This window comes from Crassostrea angulata, chromosome 9 (assembly GCF_025612915.1).
Source record: "Crassostrea angulata isolate pt1a10 chromosome 9, ASM2561291v2, whole genome shotgun sequence".
NCBI lineage: Eukaryota > Metazoa > Mollusca > Bivalvia > Ostreida > Ostreidae > Magallana > Magallana angulata.
In genome coordinates, this window is record NC_069119.1 from 31,336,763 (window position 1) to 31,361,382 (window position 24,620).

A 24,620-nucleotide genomic window follows, 5' to 3' on the forward strand; every position below is an offset into this window, starting at 1 on the left:
TTCTTCTCTTCAAAATCAGCACTCGGTGTCGTAATCGGGGCGGCCAACAGTAGAGAGGGGCGGCTTCCCTGAGTCTGTATGTAAGGTCATGGTAATAGTTAACCCTCCCCAGAGAGAGAGAGAGAGAGAGAGAGAGAGAGAGAGAGAGAGAGAGAGAGAGAGAGAGAGAAAATAATTCCCACATAGACACATGTCAAAGTCAGCAAGATCGGCGAGAGAGATAAGGAAAAGAAAAATAAAGTGCATAGATAATTTGCACAGAGAGAGAGAGAGAGAGAGAGAGAGAGAGAGAGAGAGAGAGATTGAGAGAGAGAGAGAGAGAGAGAGAGAGAGAGAGTATTGAACTAATCAAATTCTGTTTATTTTAGGAGAAGAGTGTTTAGAAAATTTAGGACAATTAATTGTTTGTAACGACTTAATCCTAGATTAAGATTAACAAGTTTCCCTTTAAGGTTACATGTAGTTTATCATTATGAATAGAATGATGTATTATGGACTAGCGTGGTTCATAAAAGTGGGTCGGAAAAACTTGTAAAACAGGAACCAATTGATCGCACATAACAGTTGCATAAAGACTTCCTGCTGTGCCTTCCTCTGAAACATAATACCATCAACCAATGGAGAAGGCTGGGTGAATGGGGCATGCACAGAACAGTTTACAGTACGAATGATAGGACATACGGATTAACAACAACAGAATTTTGAATTACCACGAAATATAATGATTCATCTGTTTGAATAATGACCGAAATATTTAATATTGTGTGTGAAAGAGAAGAAAAGAATTATATATATGGATGCCGACGGTTGGATAAATGAAGAAAGAAAAAAAGAAATAAAGCAACAAATGAAGTCGGCCTAGTTATGGTAAGTAATACACTACATCAACATGAGTACTTGGAATTTTTGTGAATATGTTACTTAACCGTGTCCACAATTAACTGCAGAAAAAAATGCGAAGTTATGACGATTGCTAAAGTTATGGAAGTAAACAGCTATATCTGTATCATTGACCTGGCCTTTATACAAGTACCTTGTAGCTAAGGCACGTAGCATCGGGGGTGAGGGTGGAGTAGAGATGAGGGTGGCAGCATCCCCCCCCCCTGCTTTTTTGCGCAGTAAACATTTTTTTTTAATCTGCATATAAAGAGGGAAATTAAAATGGAGCTGTCTTCCCCTTTTTGGGAGAACGTAAAAAAATAATTGAAGGAAGTTGATGTTATATGAAGATATAGATATGCTTTGTTCTGACCCCCCCCCCCCCCCCTTTCCCACGGATTAGGATTTTTATGATTTTGAAAGTTCCGTTTTTTTTTGTGTGTCAAGATTTTTTGGATGAGTTTGCCCCCACACACTTTCAATAACGATGATACGTGCCTGTAACTGCTGTCATAAAGGTTTTTAAAAAATATTAAGTGTTTTTGATTTTATTTGTTCTAAATGTAAGTCTTTAACACGCGCGAAATAAATACAAGACCTATAGATGACATAATAATGTCTCAAAACCACCTTTCTTCAAAGAGAAAAGAACGAGAAGGTGCAAAGGAAGGTGCACTAATCTATCCCTTCGCCTGACGTAATAAATGGGTTGGGTTTGATATATATGATATCAAAAAATATATTCAGCGATATGCTCTCCTTGATAATTTCCTTAAACATAATTGAATGATTTCAGCATCTGGATGTCACTTCGGGATCCAACACGTTATCAAAGAGGAGATAAAAGTTTCAATGAATATGAAGTTTAATTCAAAAAATAAGATTTATGTACAATTTAAATTCACTGACCATATGCATAGTGGTGACCAATGGAAAAAATATGTAGGGATTTCCATTGAAAAATACGAAAGCCGAGAAGGATCATTCGAGATTCGAGATTCAAAATACGGGATTCGAAATACGAGATTCGAGATTCGAAATTCGAGATTCAATATCTAAATTAACCAATCAAATCATGGATCTGAAACCTGTATCCTAGCAACATCAAACTGTTCTAAATAAAGATCATTCGTACATGCTCTTTCCTACAAATAAATGTCTTAATAGCTCTTATATAGTGGTTATAAAATGGTTAAATTAACATTGATGAATTAACCCCACACAGTATAAACAATTAAATTAGAAATAACACTGTTGGCTTTACGAATCTAAGTGGTTTTGTTTGCCCTGTATGTATTTCCCCCCCTCCCGAACAATTTTAACCCGAAGTGTATTCGCCCCAACTGTGTAAAAATCGGCTCGCGAAGAAAGATCTGTTTAATCTAAATGTTTTAGCTATGAAACGAAACTCAATGAAATGCCATGTCAAAATATAGGTTATGATAAAGTTTTAAACAATAGAAGATATAATGATTTACAACCTCAAAGACAGAAATCCAGATAAGAATAGTGTATTGTAGGGTATGGCAATGCCATTGTCGATATGAGAGAGAGAGACAGACAGAGAGACAGACAGACAGACAGACAGACACAGAGAGAGTTTTGTAGTGTCAAATTCATGTATCAGTTTTGATTTAGAATTTGAAATTGATTTGATTTGTTACAAGCATATATAGACAATAATTAAGCCTCTAAAAGGAGAAAAGAGAGGAGGTAGCAGCTAGGGTAGGGCAGACCAACTAGCAAGCTTTAATTTTAACGGTGTTAGCGCACCTGTGATTTACATCGACTCTCTCTCTCTCTCTCTCTCTCTCTCTCTCTCTCTCTCTCTCTCTCTCTCTCTCTCTCTCTCTCTCTCTCTCTCTCTCTCTCATCACCTAGCATTTCCTTTTCCGTGAGGGGGTTTGGGGTATTTGTGATGTCTTACATTAGCTAGCGAAAATGATAAAAAAAAAACCATGACATTTTCTTTAAATTGTGTGCGGATGTTGTACTCCAATAATCTGTTTTCAGTATATGCATTTCAAGGGGGGGGGGGGGGCTATATAGTCCTAATTAGTTTGCCAGTTATTCTGTCCCGACTTTGTTTTCTCTTCGTTTTCCAGGTTATTTTTATTTGGCTCGGCAAATTAATATAAAACTTTCTGTGTAGCTCCATAACGATGCACTGTAGATAAATTATGTGTAGTTTTACTTTTGATAAACAGGTACATATCCGTACTTGATTTTTAATTTTAATCCTATAATCGGAATTAATATTCCAATAAATATAGGGTAGGAAAGAGAAGACGGGACTTTTTTGCGCATATCCTACTGTACCATTCATACAACACAGGTATTAGCACTCATCGAGTTCGACTTGCTTTCCTTTTTTTCATCCACTGGATTTAAAGCTATTAATTTTTGAAAATATTTTGAATTTATGGCCTGATCATATATAAATAAGAGCTGCGCTGGTGCATCTATTTACCCAAATGGACCAAAATATAACCAAATGAATCTAAAAAATTTGACAAAATTAGTTTTAAACGTACGACTCTTTTTCAATTCTAATCGGGTATGTCCTTTAGAAAAATCTTGAACCACACACATTTTAGCAAATAAAACGACAGTTGTTTCATTTTTTTTATGGAGAGGGAGGTGGTGCCGGTAAAGGACATGTATTGCTTGTGGCAGTTGTGCTATACTATATAAATAGTGCCTGTTTGGGAGGGTAACAGTTGAAATTGACACCCCGAGAAAACCATTGTCAACCGACGCGAAGCGGAGGTTGACAATGGTTTTCGAGGGGTGTCAATTTCAACTGTTATCCTCCTAAACAGGCACTATTTATTTTGTTATACTGAATGTCTTTTTTAAAAATTTTAAGAAAATTTTACTGCTTTTATATAGGAATAACGTGAAATCTACAGCGAACCGTACGCGCATAATTTTCGCGCATGTAATATTTTTTTAATGTTACCCGTTGCCAAGTGCGTTGCTAACGCTGAGGGTAATAGTAAATATTATTAACTGTGTCTTAACCAATCAGATTTCAGTATTTAACATGAAAGTATAACAATCTCATTTGTTATAATACATGTAGGTAATACTACATATTGATATAAAATGAAAGTTTCCAATTAAACTGTACATAGCTTCTATCATGCATTTTGACCCGTGCGATAGTTTAAAACAATTTTCAAAGCATTTAATATAATTCAACCGATCATTTTTGAAATTTAATTTTCTGGATCCCCGCCAGATACGTCCGCCTTCTTGTATATTAGAATTACATGTACGTTGACCATATGTACACATTTACATAATCGGCTATGTTATGGGACGATAACATTTTTTATCAATGTTTTTGCAGGATATGTAACAAATAACAGTCTATTTGTTGGTTTTTGCACTAATTATTTGAGATAATTTGCCGCCATCTTTTATGCATTCCACACACCACTCACAGTTTCTTTATTTGGTGTTCTGTGTGTATGGCGACAAATTGGTAAATTTGCACCACTCACCCCTTGTAGCTTCATCCTGATTACATTTTATCTGGCTAAGTGTAATGTAGTAGACTATTAAATACACACATCTTTGTTTGCAGTGCTTATTTACATCTTTAGAAATTTACTTACAAAAAAAGTAAACATTTGTATGACTTATATGTAATTATTGTCAATTTTGGTGCGGGGGGGGGGGGGGGTAGGAAACTACAGAGAAACTTAACTTGGCTGTGAAACATATGCTTTTATTCTTTCTTGTTGATATATCAATAAATGAATTATAACAATTGATTTTGAAATATTCATGCACAATCAAATTTTTAAAAAGTTTTACTGTTCTCTGCACAAGAAATCGGCAATGTGAACAAATTGGCACCCTATTATCCCTACCTTTAATTGTAGAGAGTAGGTATCCTTCTATATTGAAAACAATTCCAAAAGTAAGACTCATAATAAGTTGTTTACTGAGGAAAAGGAAAAAAATTGTATTTATTAATAATTCCGTATGATGTGATAATATCTCAATGATTTGTTTATAATCATAATACTAGTGTATCACTGTATGCATACATAAAAACGATAAGTAATGCTTATATTTATTAGTGAAACAGGACAGATTATTTATATTTAGATTATTTAGATACATGTACTAATCTTCACGCGGGGATCTAGAAAGGAGGGGGTCAGGGGATGTGGACCCCCTCCTCGGGAAAATTGGAGCTTATTAAATTTACATCGTAAAATTTTTTGAAATTGGCCTAAGACCCCCTACAGAAAAAATTAGCTACGCTTATGAAGTTCTCTACCATAACCGCATTTTTACACAAAAGGGGTGAATAAACCCGGGTTTTGAACTATTACTGGTGGTGAAATACCCCAGGGTTCAAACGCATCAGGTGGAAATGCACCAGGGCAAACAAAATCACTTAGATCCACAAAGCACACTGCATTATTACTAGTTTACTTAGATATTCTGTGTAAAAGTAAATACACATAATTATTTAGTTAGGTAAGGAGAAGTGAACATAGCATTTATGAAGAGCTATTAAGACATTTATTTGTAGGAAAGAGCATGTACGAATGTTCTTTATTTAGAACAGTTTGATGTTGTTAGGATACAGGTTTCAGATCCATGATTTGATTGGTTAATTTAGATATTGAATCTCGAATTTCGAATCTCGAATCTCGTATTTCGAATCTCGTATTTTGAATCTCGAATCTCGAATGATCCTTCTCGGCTTTCGTAGAAAAAGAATAGTTAATCACTAGTGTAAGTATACATAGCAATTTTTTTCTATAGTTTCAGTGCAGTGAAATTTAAATATAATATGCCTAAAAAATATTTTCTCATTCACTATACTTTGAAACAAAAATAATCAGGAAAATGATGGGGAAATACAAAGGAATACAGGAATGATCAATCAAACTAAATCATTATATTTTAACCACTATGTTCCCTTAGCCAAAATAACTTATATGTAAGTGAAGTATTGTAGTTTGTTCACACGTATAAATGACGACTCTTGATCTGCACGCGAATTCAGTTTACTTTTTTCAGAGGTCGGTTAACGGTTTTTAGAGATATTACGAGGCTTTTAAAGCAAAAACTTGTCTAGAGTTATCGATGGTACTAATCATATCCACAGACTTTGTGAAAGTAAGATTATTGAGTTCAAAAATTAGCTTTAGCTATTAAGCCATGCACGTGAATTGCAACTTTTCAGCACGTAAACAACTATAACTATCATTACTAAAAGAGAAGACCCAGACACGACAAAATCATGTAAAGACAACAATAAATAAGTATAGGATTTTGCATGAATTGAATCGTGTTGCTATATTAACATGTAGACCCATATTATGAGAAAACCTTTGCATTACAAACATTTTTCTACCCATTTCACGTCCAACAAAAACCAAATAACCGTTTAATTCGGAAAATGTGCAAAATTGATCGATGGAATTTTCATTCACCGTGTGCGCCCAGATTCCCGCCGAACTGACATCTTAAGCGCCCACTTTCTTTAACAGATTTAAAATTAACATACGCGCAAATATGATTTTGTTTTGTCACCTGATGCAGTCAGTAGGCCAATATGGTCATGCAGTGTTAATATACACGTAAAAATTGTTGAAACTCTTCTTCTTTATCTCTACTGAACCTGAATGAATTTTAAGAAAGACTATAAAGTCCAAAATTATGAATTCAACAACCACAGGGTAGGGTTTCTTATCGCAGGGTGTGGCCAGAATTCGCGTTATCGGGTTTAGTAAATTTTTCTGCAGTTTTCGCTACTTTCATATCACCTGTATGAATCATCAAAGTAAGCATACCCTCGTTTCTGTTTGTATAAACATCATTCTTTTAACAAATTGATCAAATGATTGTCAAAAGTAATTAAAAACTATTTAAATTACAATTGATCGATGGAATTTTCATTCACCGTGTGCGCCCAGATTCCCGCCGAACTGATATCTTAAGCGCCCACTTTCTTTAACAGATTTAAAATTAACATACAGTAAGTAATTAAGAGGGTTGGGTAGATTTCAGTTATGTAAGTGTCTACATGGCTATATATTTCATAAAGGACGACTGCACTTGGCGCCGGGTTTTGGGCCCTTTTTGGTCGCTTCTGTTGCGTTTTTTTCTTAACCTAGTTCCACTTTTGTTAAAATTTTTGAAGAGTCTAGTCAATTTCCAACATGACTGTGATACATTAAGCTCTTTTTATGTTTTTATCCTTACAACTTTCGAAAAAAGAAGATTTTTTGCTTATCTGCCCTTGATCAAACATACGATTGATATTAATATCCTTAAGAGGTGGAGCTGACATTATCAGAATGGTACTAAAATTAGACTAGCATGAATAACAATGCCATGTATAAAATTTATGTGATCTATTCTTTATGGTACAAGTATACTACTTAATATGGTTTCAACAATTAGACCACGCCTATGTAAGTACAGAAGATTTTAAAAGGACTTAAACACAATTTCAGATGAAAATTTTATTTTTGATTTGTATACATAATAAGTTTTGTTGTGTATTTTGAACGATTTACCCAGATTTTAATGTTAGAAGTCATGTTACAAGCGAGAGACAGAGGAAAGAAATCGTTGTTATGTAAACAAAGCTCGACTCTTATATTTGCTTACAAATAATGTAAAGTAAAGAAATTACAATTTCTTTGACAAAATAACTTGTGGAAACAAGATAAACTGGCTCAATTGGCTCATCAATAATTTTACCAACAACAACAAGTAACATTAGATTGAAACATATCATTATAACACATATGTAAACAATAACAAGGCTCAAGCTTTGTTTACAAAACATTTTCACCTCTGTAACTCGCTTGTAACTCGATATTGGACTTTCAAGTTTTGACAAAGTATTAAAAACACCCATACTGATTATTTTAGACATTAAATATGACAAAATAAATTTTGTGAAATTTGAGCTTAAATCGTGTCCAAGTCCCTTTAAGTCAATGCTTGACAACTTAACGTTCTTGAAAATATTGTCCTCGTAAGCACACAACATGCTATCTTACATGCCATGTGATATAATTTTGTATTCACAAAGTTACCTGAGGTGAAAAATCACGTAATGATTATATAATATACAACATGCATCAACCCTTGGTTACAACGGGGAAAGCGGAAGTAAGAAGAAGCAGTTTTTTCTCATTTAAACCATGAGCGCATGTTTGTTTATTAATCTCCCTTTGACATAACTTTGATGTTGCAAATATACAACTACTGTTAAACGTAAAACAATAGACAAACATGCGCTGATTTTGTATGAAGTCAGTGTAAAAGTGGGGGTCCTCATTATCGTATGGATATTCAAGAAATCGTGATGACCCCCGCCTATAAAAACAGATTCGTACTTGTTAACACATACTTTTATCTAACGCAATTACGTAAAGTTGCAGTTTAGATGTTGACCATTTCTGCAATTGAAAGAAACTTCTTGTTTAAAAGTCTATTTTCTCGCAAATATCGCATGTCCTTAAGTGCAGTCATCCTTTCTGTTAAAATTTGAGGTAATCATACTTGGTGGTTGTAAATATAGAAAATTAACAATTTCCTACCCCAAAACACTGCATACTATGTTATAAAAAGATTTTTGGACTTAAATGCCAGATATTTTCACCAATATACATATATGGTTGTTTGTTTTTCTATTAAAGTGTAAGAATGAATACTGAAAGCTTAAGCTTTGTTGTCTAATATTCAATAAACTGAATATAAGATACAGAAGAAGTACATGTACGCAGAAAAAGAGTATCACTGTGGTATAATATGTATAATTTGATTACAATGTAACATTAGGTAGAGAACTGTGCAGTGATAAGTTGCAATATCTTTTTGTTTGAATAAGTGACATCGCCAAGTAGAATAGCCAGGCGTTAGATGACGAGTTGCCTTGTCGGTTGCAAGGTCTGTTGACGTTAAAATAACCACGAGGCAAACGGAATATTTGTATGTATCGAATGAAAGCTTTTTCGTGTGTCCAAGAGGCACTCGGTAGCTGCCATTATTACGTAATTCTTTCTCGCATTTCGTATAAAACTCGGGTGAAACGGGTACGGACTGAGACGCCTGGTCATGGTTTAATACAATGCAATGTGCTAAGGAAGAGCCGAATTCTGTTCTTAGATATGTTGATACGAGAAGTAATGCAAATTAAATGAAATATGAAGCATTATACCATTTTTATTTTCATTTAATCCGGTACAATTGCTCTCCGGCCCCTGGATAATTGAAGGGGCTGTTTAGTTAAAATATGTATTCTAAAGCCATCTTCATGAAACAATACATATGTAAAACTATCTTTCCAGCAAACAAATTAGGAAATATTATTTACAATCATGAGATACTAGAACTTTTTAAAACATTTATTGATTACATATTGATTATTATTTATTGTCATTATTTATATACGAAACTGAAACTGAGTACCTAGTTTTCTTTATGCAATTTTGTTCGTGATATCAACATTTTGTTGATTATTTTAAACTTCAACGCATGACCTCTACATTGACTCTATGTGATTATATTTTCTTTCATTTTTTCTGTACTTGAGCTGACAAAATCAAGTCAAATCATCTTTGTGAAAGTTTATCATATCAAAAAGAAAGTTGAAAATTTCTTTCCATTTTCATAATTATCCAGGAAAGTAATTAGTTTTGTACTTTTTTACAGATCGCTGTGTTGGTTTACACATAAAATCCCTGTGACACCACCTCGACCTGGAAGCCTGAGGAGGAAAGACACACTATGCGTATGTCGATGATTCGAGAACTCTTTAAAACATGACCAGAGAGTAGTATCGGTGATTTTCTAAGGGATAATAATCAACGAATTATTGAAATGATGAGTAGTGACGGTGACTAGTTTATTTACAACACCTACCATCGGTGGAAATCCTTATAAAATGCACCTAGTGATGATAATTTTTGCTTTTATCTTTTATAATATAATTCTTTTCTGTCATTGATAATCCCGTTAAAAAGGAAAACGTATTTTGACCAACAGAAAGAGCAGACTCCGACAAATCTATATTTTTATTTGACAGTGATAAACAAAGTGTTTTTGATGGATTTCATTTTTTTTTGTGCATGCACCAGCTATGTAATCTATGTTGGTTAATAAGTCATCGTAGATCCACCAAGTATGTAAATCTAAAGTGAAATATGCTTGTTTATGGTGAGTCCAACAAGGTAAATTCATTCCACTAGTCTGCATCAGCGAAAACTAAAAATATGTTAATGTGATCTTTCTGGTGGATTCACCAACTTTCTTGTCTTGTAAAGAAGCTAAAATTTTCATCTTTTTTGGTTGCCAAACCTGCTCTATTTAACACAGCGATTTATTAACAGCTTTTAATCTTTTAAAAATTCTTGGTGAGTCCACCAATTTGGAACTCTAGTTTCATTTCACATTTCGCACAATTTTATATTGGTGGATCCACCAAGTATTGAAATAGCGACAACATTTTTCGATTTGGACAAGTTCCTAAAATTTGTTCAGTGTAGTATTTATATATTGACATATTATTGACATATTAGAAAATTTTACCTCTTTGACTATTGGTGGAATCACCAAACAATGTTTGCAAAATTGCGTATTTTTAGGCATTCGAAAGTTTTTGTTTTTGTCAAATGTTCTATCATTGCTTTGTTGGTGGGTTCACCAATTCTTTGAATGAAATACAAAACTGTATACAAATTCACAATTGATTTTTGGGAGAACCACCAGGGTTCTAGTTTCCAGTGTGAATTAGATATTTTATGCATTTCAAAATAATAGAATTGCCAATATCTTATTATTGGTGGACCCACCAAGTTTATTTGAAATTGAGATAGTCGATGAATAAAATTGGTGGAATCACCAGGGTCCTGTGTATTTGATATATTTGATGCTGTTTTAAATAACAGAATCGCCTTTATCTTATTATTGGTGGACCCACCAAGTTTTTTCGTAAGTGAAACAATCGATGAATGAAATTGGTGGAATCACCAATATTATGACTGTCATTGTGGAATATGAAGGTTTAAAGATACTGTAAAATGTGCTTTTGTGTAAAAAAGATGGTGGGTTCACCAATTTATGTTGTGTTCAACGACCAAAATGAATAAAATTCATGTTCATTTCTGTTTTTGCATTGTGTTCATTTTTCATTTTGCACTGAAAAAAAGAGGACACGAATAGAAAATCCTCTTTCTTAATAGAAACAGTTATTTTTAATTTTTTTTCAAAGCGCGTAATCTTTTCAAAGTGCGTTTCTACGGTGGTGAAATCAACTGAACTATTCAATAAAGTGTAACACGTACACAAAAACAACTAAAATACTATCTATACTATATAATACTATTTTTTCATATTTTTTAAAAAGTTTTTTGCAAATTTTGTTATCTAAACTTATCATGTTATTTTTCTTTAAGGACAGGCCCGCCCTAATGAATTTCTTGGCCAAGCTTCAAATATATCGTTTCATAACAAAAAGTATATTTTTTCCATTGAAAATTGATCGTTAGAGATTCGAAGTGCAAACATAAACGGAAATACATGTATGCACTAAGTAAATATGTCATATTCTAAAACTACCATGGGTGTTGATGACTATTTATTTGTGTACGAGGTTTACAAATTCTATGAAGACCCTACCTGAATTTAAAATTTACACAGTAATTATATTAATGAACGAATCCAATTACAGTCGGATTTCAATGGTTCAATATGTGTACATTATCATCTTGTGTATATCTACATTTGGGTTTACATTGTAAATCTGTGCAAAATGTCCAACAAAACAGGCCAAACCTAATCACGGCAAAAGGGCACAAGTACACGTCATCGTGCGTTTTGTATGGATAAGGTAAAGTTACATTTGATGAAACGTTAAAGCTTTCCAAATCAACTTGAGATGTGTTTTTTAAAAAGATCGTTAAATCATATCTATGCTATCCTAAAAGATATTTTTCCAGTAAAGTTTCTGACATTTTTCAAAGTGCGAAGTTGCGAAGGCTAAAGTTCGAAGTTGCGAAGGCGAAGAAGCAATATTCGTATCGCTCCTTCGCCTTTGCACCTATGCACTTTCGCCTTCGCATCTTCGCGCTTCGCCGTCGCATCTTTGCACTTTCGCTCCTTCGCCTTCGCACCTTCGCAATTTCGCCTTCGTAACTTCGCACTCAGGCATATTCGCCGTACATATTAATGCGAAAGTGCGAAGGTCGAAGTGGCCCCATCGGAACACCATATGTAACGGTTATTGTGTCAATATGTAGGATCGACATTTCTACAATTCTAGATGTTTTTGTAGATTTCTTTCCGCAATTGATGATATGCAATCTGATCATCAAGACAAGAACATACACGTACAAGTAAGTGGCAAAGATGGGTCTGTGCAACAAGACAATTCGTTAGAAGTTATCGAAGAGAGCCAATCAAGAAAGCTGTTATATAGGATTACTGATGTGCCCCCGTGGTACTTGTGCATCATACTTGGCTTCCAAGTAAGAACTATGTTTATATTCCTTGCAACTAAATTTTGTTTCAGCATACCTTTTCTAATACATAATATTTACTATATATATTTGCGCTTGTAACATGTACACTGTGTATATATCAGTTTAAATACAATGTTTTGGATAAAGATTATAGAATCTGTGAAGTTATGCCTTTTTTTCCAAAGTCTATAGTAAGTACCATGTTTTAAATACTGAAATCAATCTAAACAATTCAATCTTGCATCAGAAACGTTGCTTTGAATTAATCAAATTAGAGAAATTAAATACACATTAGTCGCATAAACATATTTTAGGTCAATAATCTGAATTATTTATTATTTTTTTTTCAATTTAATTTAATTAAATTTTTGCAAACTTTTACATCAATTAGTTGACAATTGCTTTTCAAGTTTATTTTCAGCAATCCTTTACGTCGATTGGCGGTATCATTGCGCTTCCGGTCATCATTCACAAGAGCCTGTGTATGGGAGGGGACACTGTGGGTCTCTCAGAACTCATACAGACCGCCCTATTCACGGTGGGGATGGCTACGATCGTCCAGTCTGTTATAGGTATAAGGTGGGTTAAGTTTTTAAACAATCATTCAAATATAGCCTACTCAAGCTGTTTAATGACAAGAAGCAAAACAAAATGTGACTGCATAGCCTTGACTATATCTTTCCTTAATTATTCCATTTGTTCGTGGTCATTATGTTTCGCAGTCAGTTAATAGGCTTCATTGCATTCGTTGTATACGTGTATGGAAATGTTACAAAGCCGTCCCGAAGGATTTTTTAAAAAAATGCATGTAGAGTAAAAGTGGTGGTATGAAGGGTTCGATAAAGGTTGCAGAGGCGCGATGCAGACATTGTATCCCTGCTTTTCAAAAGTATCATAATAGGTTCTAGGTGTGCAGGACACTGAGAGATGAAAGTGAGTAGTTGACTGTGGAATCATTTATATTCGTGAGGGTGGATGTTCGTGGGTAGCGTAAATTTCCCTCGTTCGTGGGGACGTAATTTCGTTGGTAGTGGAATCAGGATAGATTTAATACAATTTTAATATTAAACAAATGATTGTGTGTAGGTTCGTGGTGATGTAAATTCGTGGGCAAGGATAACCGATGAAGGCACGGGCTTTGCCCCCCCCCCCCTCTAACAATGCTGATTCCATTGTAGCCTGGGGAGTGGGGGGTGACTGGTATGGCAGTACCGAGGGGACATGTACGGTAGAGAGGAGAAAATGAGTTTGGGTGTCATTGAGTGAGGATGTTTTATGTCGGCGAGGATTATATCTGCGTTTTAGATACAGTAACTATGTTTGCTGTGAATCCGTCCATAAACTTGTAAAATTTTAATACAGATATATAGTTATTAATCACTGTCGTTGAAATGGAGGATCATTGTCAAAGAAATAAGCGAAGGCGAAATTTCTCACCTGGGACCCGTTTCAGAAAGCATGCCTAGGACTAAATTATATCTTAGGAAAGATCATTACTTTCCCGTTTCACTATTCGAGTCTTATCTTATGAAATTCTTAAGTTATGTTTTAACTTTAAGACAGGTAAATCGATGTCTTAGGAACAAACTTAACATGGCCACTGTTTATTTTATAATGAAATGAATTACATGCACATTAAAGTTAAACAAAAATACAAGAAAAAACGAACCATTAGGACTTGTTCACTTTTACTTCTTAACTGAAAACTTTAGAACTTTCAAAATAAACATATATTTCTTCCATTCATTTCTTTTGTGTAGACTTTTAATTTTAACATTTTTAAAAGATTATCTGGTCGCATGCGCAGATGGGTATCGGGTATTGTTATAGCTAGTGCACTGATGATAAAGTAATTAGTCATGCCCGAGAATCACTGATATCTTAGATAGTTTGATAAAAATAGGAATAAAGACTAAATAAAACTCAATTACTGAATGACTGGATGATTTGTCCTATTCCTCCACCAAATAAGCTGAAGAATAAACATTTTTACAATAAAAAATTAAATGTCTTCTCTGTCTTTTCTGTCTTCTCTGTGTCATTTTGACACAGTTACATTTTTTTATTTACTTGACTGTTCCATTTGCTTAGATATAAGTTATTACATAAAATGTTATTTAGAAGTTTGTAATTAAATTCTGCTATTTTTCTTTTATCTTCCATTGATTTTATTTTATTGAAATAGATACGTTCCCATTCTGACTTTGAGCTAATTTGGAACTCGTTACTTAATTATACCCCCGCTCCGAAGGAGAGGAGGTATACTGTTTTACCCTTGAGTATCTGTCCGTCCGTCTGTCTGTCCGTCCGTCTGTCTGTCCGTCCGAAACAAAAATTTCTGTCGCATTTATCTCAGCAACTATTTATCGCAGATGCTTGAAATTTTAACACACTATTTGTATAGGCATGCCATATTGTGGGATATATTTTTCTATCAATCGGACGTCAACTTCCTGTTAAATGACGACTTTGTTTATTTTTAGCCAAAATTTTCAAACAAATTTTCGTCAAAGATTTCTCAGCAGCTATTTATCGCAGATGCTTGAAATTTTTACACAGTGTTTGTTAAGGCATGCCTACCGTGGGATATATTTTTGTACCAATCGGACGTCAACTTCCTGTAAAATGAGTACTTTGTTTATTTTAGCCAAAATTTTCAAACAAATTTTCCTCAAAGATTTCTCAGCAGCTATTCATCGCAGATGCTTGAAATTTTAACACGCTATTTGTTTAGGCATGCCATATTGTGGGAAATATTTCTGTACCAATCGGATGCCAGCTTTCTGTTAAATGTCGACTTTGCTTATTTTGCATATACATGTACACATCAGAGCGGGGGTATCACTAGTGAGCATTGGCTCACAGATATCTTGTTTTTACTGTGAACATGAGATTTGAAATTTCTTATTTTTTAGTATGGAATAAAAAAAAAGGTGTTCTGTTTTTCTGGAATCAATTTATCAATCTCTTTATGAATGTAGTCTGTTTTTGAAAAAGCAAAGTTCTTTTCATATTTCCTAAATACTTTTTGAAGTATGGTATATTCACAAAGCCAATTACTTTAAAATTTGTTCTGTATAACAGTTGCAAAATCACCTAAGGATTTTAGTTTCCCATTTATATTGAAAAGGTGCTTTGTAAATAAAACTCCACTTTTTATCCAACTTTTAAAACAAACAGTTTTGCCCTTGTAAGCAAAAGAGCTATTAGACCAAATAGGTTGCTTCAAAAATGATTCTGTTGTTTTAAATTCAGGCCTCGTTTTGCAAATATTGAAACACGAAAAAACTTCCATATAGAATTGGGGCAATTTTTGAACAATATCGATTTTTTTAATAAATATTTCTGATGTTATTGAGATAAAACGAATGTCTATGTTTAATTCTTTGAAAAAACTGTTTACAAAGTCGTTTATGGCATGTTTTGTTTATAATAATTTTGTTACTCATGCTGCTTTTAAAGCTTTTAATTTTGATTCAATATCTATTAAACCTATTCCTCCGTCTTTTATATCCCCTAGCACAGTATTTCTCTGTATTCTATCATGGTTGTTCCATAGAAAGTTAAATATTAATCTATTTATATTTTTGATATAGTTTTCTTCCGGTTATTCTAGCATTTACCAAAAAGTGTTAATTTTCTTTTCTTCCAAGATTCAAATGGTTTTTCTATGTCATGATAGACTTTCATTCAATTTTTTGTATAACATTCTTTTTTGTCGTAGGTTAGGTATTTGCCTAGGCATTTTACTACGTGCTTTGAGACAGTAATTCCGCTTACGGTATCGTATTGATCTTTTAAAGTACCCAAAAGTAAACATTCCGTTTTGTTTAAATTAATTTTTGACCCAGCATGCTTACCGGAGACCTCTATTGTATTAATTGCATGTGCCAAAGATTCAATATTTTTATGTGTCAGCGTCATGTCATCTGTATGTTGTATATTTTTAATTTCTTTATCTGAATTTCTGTGTTTAAACCCCTGTATATTTACGTTATTCTTAATTTTTGCATATAGGATTTCAGATACAAAAAGATATAGATTATCTTTACTAATTAAGAAATGACTAAAAGTCATTAAATTAATGACTTGCCCTAAAAATGCGAGATTATGGTCCAAATTAATTAACTAGACGATTCATTTTAAAGCTCCGACGATCGAGATACATAACTCGAAACTGAAAACTAAGATATTATCAAAATATACCTATACGTATTTCTTCATGATCAGTTAATTTCTTTGGTGTAGACATTCTATTTTTTACATTTTTTTTTAAATTATCTGATCGCACGCGCAGATTGATACCGGGTATATTGTTATAGCTAGTGTACTGACATTAATTAAATTATTCACGCCCGCGAATCACTGATCTCTTAAATAGTTTGATAAAATCGGGAATAAATACTTAAAAAATACTCAGTTACAGATTGACAGGATGAATTGTCTTATCTCTCCAAGAAATAAGTCTTTCTGTTACCAGAGAAATTTTATGTGCCTTTTTATGTATGTGTGTATTTTTACGGGGGTGTTAATTGATTTTATTGTTCTGGATAGGGGTAGGAATGACTGGGAAGTGTTTTAGGAATGTCGACGCTAAATCCTTCATAGGAATGCTGTTCTATATAATAATGAAAATCTTGCCTTATATCCCCATTTTTTCTATCAGCCGAAATCTACTGTGGTTTCATTAATATTCAAGGGTATCGATTTTCGTGGATAAAGTGAACATCACAGTTTCAAGGATACGTAAATTCGTGGCCAATGACCTTATCAATACAAAATATTAGTAAAAATTGCAGTTCAATGAATATTTAATTTCAAGGATAAACTTAAGAACGGAATCAACGAAAATTGGTATTCAACGAATATTGATGAAACCACTGTATTTATTTGCGAATTTCTATTTTTTTCTTTTTGTAACAGCCAAACAAAACAAAACACACCATTTATATATCAATTATTAAAAGACAACTAGCGTTACATTAAACTAAGTTCAAAAGTTCCACATCTGTCCATTTCAAATCCTACATGCCACTGAATATGATTATTGTGTTCCATTTGGAAGATACCGTATGATACAGTAAAATCATCAAATTTGGATATCTCAACGGTCGTTTTTAAATTAAGGAATAAGCATATCTGTATACGTTAACACATGCTGTTTAAAATGGACTTACTAGACAAAAAAAAAAACACTCGAACATTTATGAAAATAACAATCTATTGCAGTGACCAATGTTTTCCATTTACGCTGGACATCCAAATAATATTTAAAAATAAATAACGAAATATATTTATATTTAGCTAAATAAATAATAGTACGATCAATGCATTCACTCTTATATATATATATATATATATATATATATATATATATATATATATATATATATATATATATATATATATATATATATATATGCAGCTAAAGCGGGTGCAAAAATGCCACCTTGGCACTGGCATATTTATCCGGCACAGTGTTTTTATCGTTGTATAGGCTTCCGATCATACAGGGTGCAACAGCTGCCTTCCTTATACCTGTTATTGCATTAATGTCCCAACCAGAATGGCGATGCCCTTTTAATGAAGAAACAAGCGGTATGATTTATCTTATCATCGTTGTCATAAATGCACGCTATTCTTAGATACACATGCGTACATTAAAATTTGTCAATAATTGACAAATCAATTTTTTATTTTTTCTTTATATACAGCTTAATTAATACAAAGTGAAAACATTTCCAGATGATAGTATATAATTGATTATGATGGAATAGTTCTATTCAGTCTAGGCAGTGTGCACGTGATGCATTGCTGCTCATTCCTTGTTTTGTTATAAATTAACATATTATTAATATTTAGGATTAAGGCAAAAACAGCTGAAAAATTGTAGATTCTTTCTAAATTTATGGAACGATGATTATGCAGGGATTATATTTTACGAGAAAGCTTTGAGTTTATCTGAAAAATATAACTAGCATGTAATTCAGCACATTCGAAGCTTGTTATGATGATTCAAAATCTTGGGGAGGGGGGGGGGTGACCCAGCCAAAAAAAAAAAAGAAACACCCCCCCCCCCCAAAAAAAAAATAAAAAAATAAAAAGGAAAATTGTGTTCAGATTAAAAGAGGGAGAAATCGATGCCGAACCCTAGTACGTAAAAAATCACTTTATTAAAGGTAGATGATAAAACACCTAAAGGGAACAGCTGAAGAGCATTTCTCCTTCACTGAACTGAACAAAATATCAGTTCTACATATATCATTAAGTTTCAATATCTTTATTTTGCAATTCAATGATCTGAGTTGATAGGCAATGACACCATAAACTTACCGGAAGTTGGAAGCCAGCAACACAGGTTGCTTTGGACAAGGCGACTCTCTGTGGTAAGTGTTATAATCATATTATTAGATCAGCAGAGGATGCTCACTCCTCCTAGGCACCTTATACCACCTCTATCTTTAAGGAGGTCCGTGTTGCTCTCCTTTGAATTTGTATTTCGTTTTATGGAGATGATTGACGGTTTGTTATTGTGCTTTTTAGCTCACCTGAGCCAAAGGCTCAAGTGAGTTTTTCTGATCACATTTTTTCCGTTGTCTGTCGTTGTCGTCGTTGGCGTCATTGAAGTCGTTTTCATCGTTGTCGTCGTCGTTGTAAACTTTTCACATTTTCATCTTCTTCTCAAGAACCGCTGGGCAGATTTCAACCAAATTTGGCAAAAGCACCACTAAAGGGAATTCAAGTTTGTTCAAATGAAGGGCCACGCCCTCTTTATAGGGGAGATAATTGAGAATTATTGAAAATTTGCTGGTATTTTTCAAAAATCTTCTTCTGAAAAACTATTGGGCCTGAAAAGCTTAAACTTGTGTGGAGTCATCCTCAGGTAGTGTAGATTCAAGTTTGTTCAAATCATGGTCCTCGGGGGTAGGGAGGGGCCACAAAAGGGGGATCAAGTTTTACATAGGAAAATATAGAGACAATCTTTAAAAATCTTCTAAAAAAAAATCAGGCCAGAAAAGCTCAAATTAAAATAGAAGCATCCTCGGGTAGTGAAGATTTAAGTTTGTCTAAATCATAGTCCCCAGGGGTAGGGTAGGGCCAAAATTGGGGGATCAAGTTTAACATAGGAATATATAGAGAAAATCTTTAAAAATCTTCTTCTCAAAATCTATTAGGCCAGGAAAGTTCAAATTTGAGTGGAAGCATTCTCAGATAGTGTAGATTCAAATTTGTCATAATCATGGTCCCCGGGGGTAGGGTGGGGCCACAATTGGGAGATAAATTTTTATACAGGAATATATAGAGAAAATCTTCAGAAATCTCCTTAAAAACTATTAGGCCAAGAAAGCACAAATTGGCGTGTAACCATCCTCAGATAATGTAGATTCAGGTTTGTTCAAATCATGGTCCCTGGGGCTAGGGCAAGGCCACAATTTGGGGATAAATTTTTACAGATAGAGAAAATCTTTAAAAATCTTCTTCTCAAAACTATTAAGCCAGGAAAGCCCAAATTTGAGTGGAAGCATCCCCAGATCGTATAAATTCAAGTTTGATTAAATAATAGTCCAGGGGTAGGGTGAGCCACAATGGTGGACGAATTTGATCATAATTAAGGCAATTGTTGCTCAGGTGAGCGATGTGGCCCCTGGGCCTCTTGTTCATCATCTTCTTCCGGTGATCATTAATTTTATTTAAAAGCGAAAAGAAGAAAGATCTTCATATTTTTTTTATGTACCTTTATTACCATCTTTACGATATACACAAAACTAAATTCGTTTTTATTTGGATTTAAGGTGTCCGGATCACTAATGGTGGCTTCCGTTTTCCAAATGTTTCTGGGTGTGACAGGATTAGTTGGATTTTTACTTCGATTCATTGGTCCGATCACAATCAGTGTTGTGACGTCATCCATATCGCTCTCTCTTTTCCCCATTATAACTTCATATGCACAAAAGCAGTGGTATATAGCTTTTGCGTAAGTTAAATGAGTTTATCAGCGTTAAATAATGACTTCATTAGCAATCATTGATTGTTGAAGTAAAATTCAATTTATTATCATTGAAAGATAGAGGTTAAAAATCATATCACTATAACTCTTCTTGAATACGTGATGAATAAACCTTCTATAAGTACACTGTAATTGTTTAAATCCATAGTCCGGTGTAATTTACGTCGTTGAATATGCGAAAAAAAGGTTTATTAAGTGAAAATTAATTCACCTACTTTCCCATTTTTTTCAGAAAACTGTATAATTTTTTGAAAATAATTCTGCTCTTTATATCAATCTTAACCAAATAACACGGGGATATATACCGTTTTTGTCTAAAGAAAGTATTATGCTACATCTGCCAACATAACCGTCAAACTAAATCTACACACTTGTATAATGACAGTCGTAAGATATCTGAGTATTGTGCAATTATTGGAGTTGTATAAAGGCAAAGAGATTGTAATTATTCTCCTCATAAACTACCTCATTTTATTTTCAGAACCATTGCTCTTGTGGTTACTTTCTCACAATATCTCAAGAGATGGAAAATCTGCGAACTGTTTCCGGTATGGAAAAATAAATGTTGAAACGTTATAAAATTTAGTTCAAATCCATTACTCAGATAAAAAGAAGACCTAATAGGACTTTTGTTTAAACAAATACTGTCAAATAAATTTGTTTGTATTTGTGAAAATATTCTGAACCACAAAATTTAAATCAAATGTATCAGATGGTGTAATTGCTTTTTGGCAAATTGCGTTAAAATTCAATTTCAGTTTTGGTGTATTTGTGACAGATGCATTTTGTTCACAGATATTGTTATCGGTTGGTTTGAGTTGGCTCCTCTGCTTTGTGTTGACTGTAACTGGAGTATTCACAGATGATCCAAACGGCTGGGGATACGGCGCTAGAACCGATATCAAGACAGATGTATTAACGAAAACCAGCTGGTTTAGATTCCCACACCCAGGTAATTGTCTGATTGGTATTACTCGCTCACAAATGATTCCATAAAAAGAATCAGGTGTATCAATTTGCCCATAGGTAAGCATTGTATTATTATGTTTTTTTATGCAGTGAGAACTTTGTGTGAGCCTTTTATCAGCTTTTCTGGTTGTATAGAGTTATACAAGTTCCTTATGGGTGAACTTGGTAGAAAACTATAGTCTTTATCCCAGTCTGTCAATCTTCTGCCTCTTTGAAGTTTAGCTTTTTATTAAAGCGCTAAGCATAGCTCAGCCCTTTATTGTCGTTAGAATTCTACTTCCGGTGCAACGAATAACCACCCCTATGAGCAGACGTTTACATCATTTAAACTGGTTAGGGAACCAGTTTCAGGAGTTTGTGCACATAACTGCATGAGTTAGTACGGGCTATTGTGAATTTATTGTACGAGGCTTACATACGTCATTGCAGGGGCTGCCACGCAGTGATGAGGAAATATATTGCGTATACAGAAGCTGAAATGTTATACACATGTATTTTTTATACTAGTATACAAACAGAAGCTGGGTTAGCGCTTTTCAGTACTATCAGTACTTTGATTGAGTATGTGCAGATCACGTTTATTAAACAGATAACGAATAAACTAGTTTTTACTTGATATGTCTTTTCTAATTGGGTTTTAGTTTATATACAAATATAATCCTTCCCTCATTTTCTAGAAACCTTTTTAGGAGATAAAACTATAGTCTGTCCCAAGTTATTTATGCAGCACATTTGGACGATTTTAACTTAAATAAACACTTGTGAAAGAATTTTATTCAAAATCGATACAAGTGTGAAAATTTCCAAGATATCTTTATTAACACTTATCATTTTTCATTTGAAAAAAATCACAGGAACCAAAAAAAAAAAAAAAGATTTCCTTCGGAGATTTTATAAAGGGGAACGCCTATATCTTTTCTCCATTCGGAAATCACTCGGAATATCACAATTTACATCTGGGTTTGCTGCAATACAAAATCCCCACAGACATCACAATTTTTAGTCGTGTATTGAGACCTGATACGCTTGAGGGGCGTTTTAACTGAGAAATCTTGGAACTTTTCGTTCTTTTGAATGAACATAGTTTGAACCCTGAAGTTTTTATAGATATCGAGTAATTCGGCAAAATGTGAATCGATGCTATCTTGGGACATAGTATACATTCCGTCGGAAATTGGATGCGCTTGTAGGGGACATGTAATGCACATGAAACATGGCGTTTAGAGGGAATGCTTGTAAAAACTCACCAACTCTTGACAACTGCAGAAAGGGAACGGCTTTAGTTTGTTTATGATTATTAAAGATATGTTACCTTTTCGATTATAAAGGTCAGTTTGGGTGGCCCTCCGTGAGCATTGCTGGAACCTGTGGTATGCTAGCTGGTGTTATAGCATCAGTAATGGAATCAATCGGTGATTACTACGCATGCGCATTGCAATCTGATGCAGGGAAGCCTCCATCACATGCAATAAACAGGGGTGATTATCTACTTGATTTACTTTCCATTTTACATCAACTTCTTTAAAAGAAGTAAACTTTATTCATCAAAATACACCCAAAGTCTAATAGTTTTTATGTAGTCTGATTTATATTGCGTACGCTATTTATTTTTTTTAAAGGCATTGCTGTTGAGGGACTGGGTTGTTTATTATGTGGACTATGGGGAGCAGGCATCGGAACGACATCATACAGTGAAAATATTGGAGCTATTAGTATTACGCGGGTATATAAAGATTGCTAACCTTCCTATTGCCCGTTTCAACAACTATCTCTAGTATTTCTTCTCTTTTATTTCTTCTAAGCTACTTTTTGTGATCGGCTTCGGCCGATCACTGTTGTGTCCATATGAGGCATACGGCAAATGCTTCCACGTGCGCACACATTCCGCTTGCATGAGTAGTTTTATTTTTTATAAAAACTTAAAGCCTTGGTTTAGGACTTATATAACATTTTACTCAGTTTTATTTCAATTTATTTACCTTAAGAGATGCAAACATACATAAAATACAGTTCGCCCTGTTAATTCAAGAATGCATATTTTGTCTCACACGTAAGAATTTCGATCGAAAGATTCATTCAGTAATGCAGTTGACCTCGATGAACTGACCTCGATCATAAGACGATGCTCCATGAACTGACCTCGATCTATTGATGTTGCATAATAGTAGCTAGGAAGAAACAAGGTTACGTTATAATGTGACCTCAATTGCAAGTTATGATGGCATTCAATGTTTTTTCAGTCGCATTAAATTATTTTAATACAACTCTTTCTTTGTATACGTGTTAATGCTCTTTGAAGAGCCCTACTCAGTATTCTGAAGAAGAAGAAGAAGATATTTAACATTTAATAATTAAGTTAAAAATATAAAACTAGACAAAGAGTTTACGAACGGCTTTCCCCAAATTTAGTTCAAAATTAAATTTGTTGACGGTTTATAATGATGAAAGTATGGTGTACAGATTCAAAATATTCTATATTTTGTAAAAATACAGTACTTTTTAAAGTACTTGACATCAAACTGATCATGTTGATTGCTTCTAGCTATCTATAGATCATTATTGCCGATCATTCCTTTAAAAGGAATACTTGTTTCTGTTACTTCTATTATTTTCTCTTTATCTATATTTGATTTTGCATCCCCGTGAACAAGTACTTATCCAAAACCCTTTCCCTTTACCTCTTGTAGTCTTCCACTGATGCCACCACTTTTTTCAACAGCTATGTCTACGACATGTGCATATATATTGCACACGTTTTTGTTTCTGGTGCTTCACCTTAATATCATCAATGTTTTTTGTTTTAATGAATCATATTGAGGATCATTTTTCATTGAGCCACTTTCATGTATGTACATTGAACAGGTTGCAAGTAGAGCCGTCAGCTTGGTAGCTGGGTGCATTTTTATGATAATGGGATGTATTGGGAAAGTTGCAGCTCTATTTGTAACTATTCCTGAACCTGTGCTTGGAGGGTTATTCCACGTGACTTTAGGTAAGACTTATGGCTTAGAAGAATAGACATTTAATATGTGTTACGCTGTGACCGTTTGGGCAAACACACATATTCATCTTGCATCATTGTCTACTTCATAACCCAGACTTGTCCACCCCCCTTTCCAAAAAATAAAATCACTTTCTCTCACATACATGTACTCAAACCACGAAATAAGCAACTTCCAAATTGTGCTACTTTTAACAAACTTCCACAATGTCTTAAAAAAATTGATGAGATATATATTTGATTTATTCAGTTG

General features: G+C 33.9%; 1 protein-coding gene and 1 long non-coding RNA gene across 3 annotated transcripts in view; both read left to right on the forward strand.

Annotated features, from left to right (window-relative positions):
* LOC128163412 (solute carrier family 23 member 1-like) overlaps nt 1-24,620 on the forward strand; it is a 58,504-nt gene that overhangs the window by 31,541 nt on the left and 2,343 nt on the right. For both annotated transcript variants that reach the window (XM_052827018.1, XM_052827019.1), the window contains 10 exons: nt 12,203-12,395; nt 12,811-12,968; nt 17,887-17,987; nt 18,702-18,775; nt 20,183-20,364; nt 20,879-20,945; nt 21,193-21,349; nt 22,695-22,844; nt 22,986-23,089; nt 24,229-24,358. In XM_052827018.1, the coding sequence (XP_052682978.1) occupies nt 12,203-12,395; nt 12,811-12,968; nt 17,887-17,987; nt 18,702-18,775; nt 20,183-20,364; nt 20,879-20,945; nt 21,193-21,349; nt 22,695-22,844; nt 22,986-23,089; nt 24,229-24,358 (1,316 nt within the window). The remainder of the gene's footprint in view (nt 1-12,202; nt 12,396-12,810; nt 12,969-17,886; nt 17,988-18,701; nt 18,776-20,182; nt 20,365-20,878; nt 20,946-21,192; nt 21,350-22,694; nt 22,845-22,985; nt 23,090-24,228; nt 24,359-24,620) is intronic.
* Nucleotides 629-11,034, forward strand: LOC128163413 (uncharacterized). Its single transcript, XR_008240786.1, has 2 exons — nt 629-867; nt 9,583-11,034. It is a non-coding gene; the product is annotated as an uncharacterized LOC128163413 (long non-coding RNA).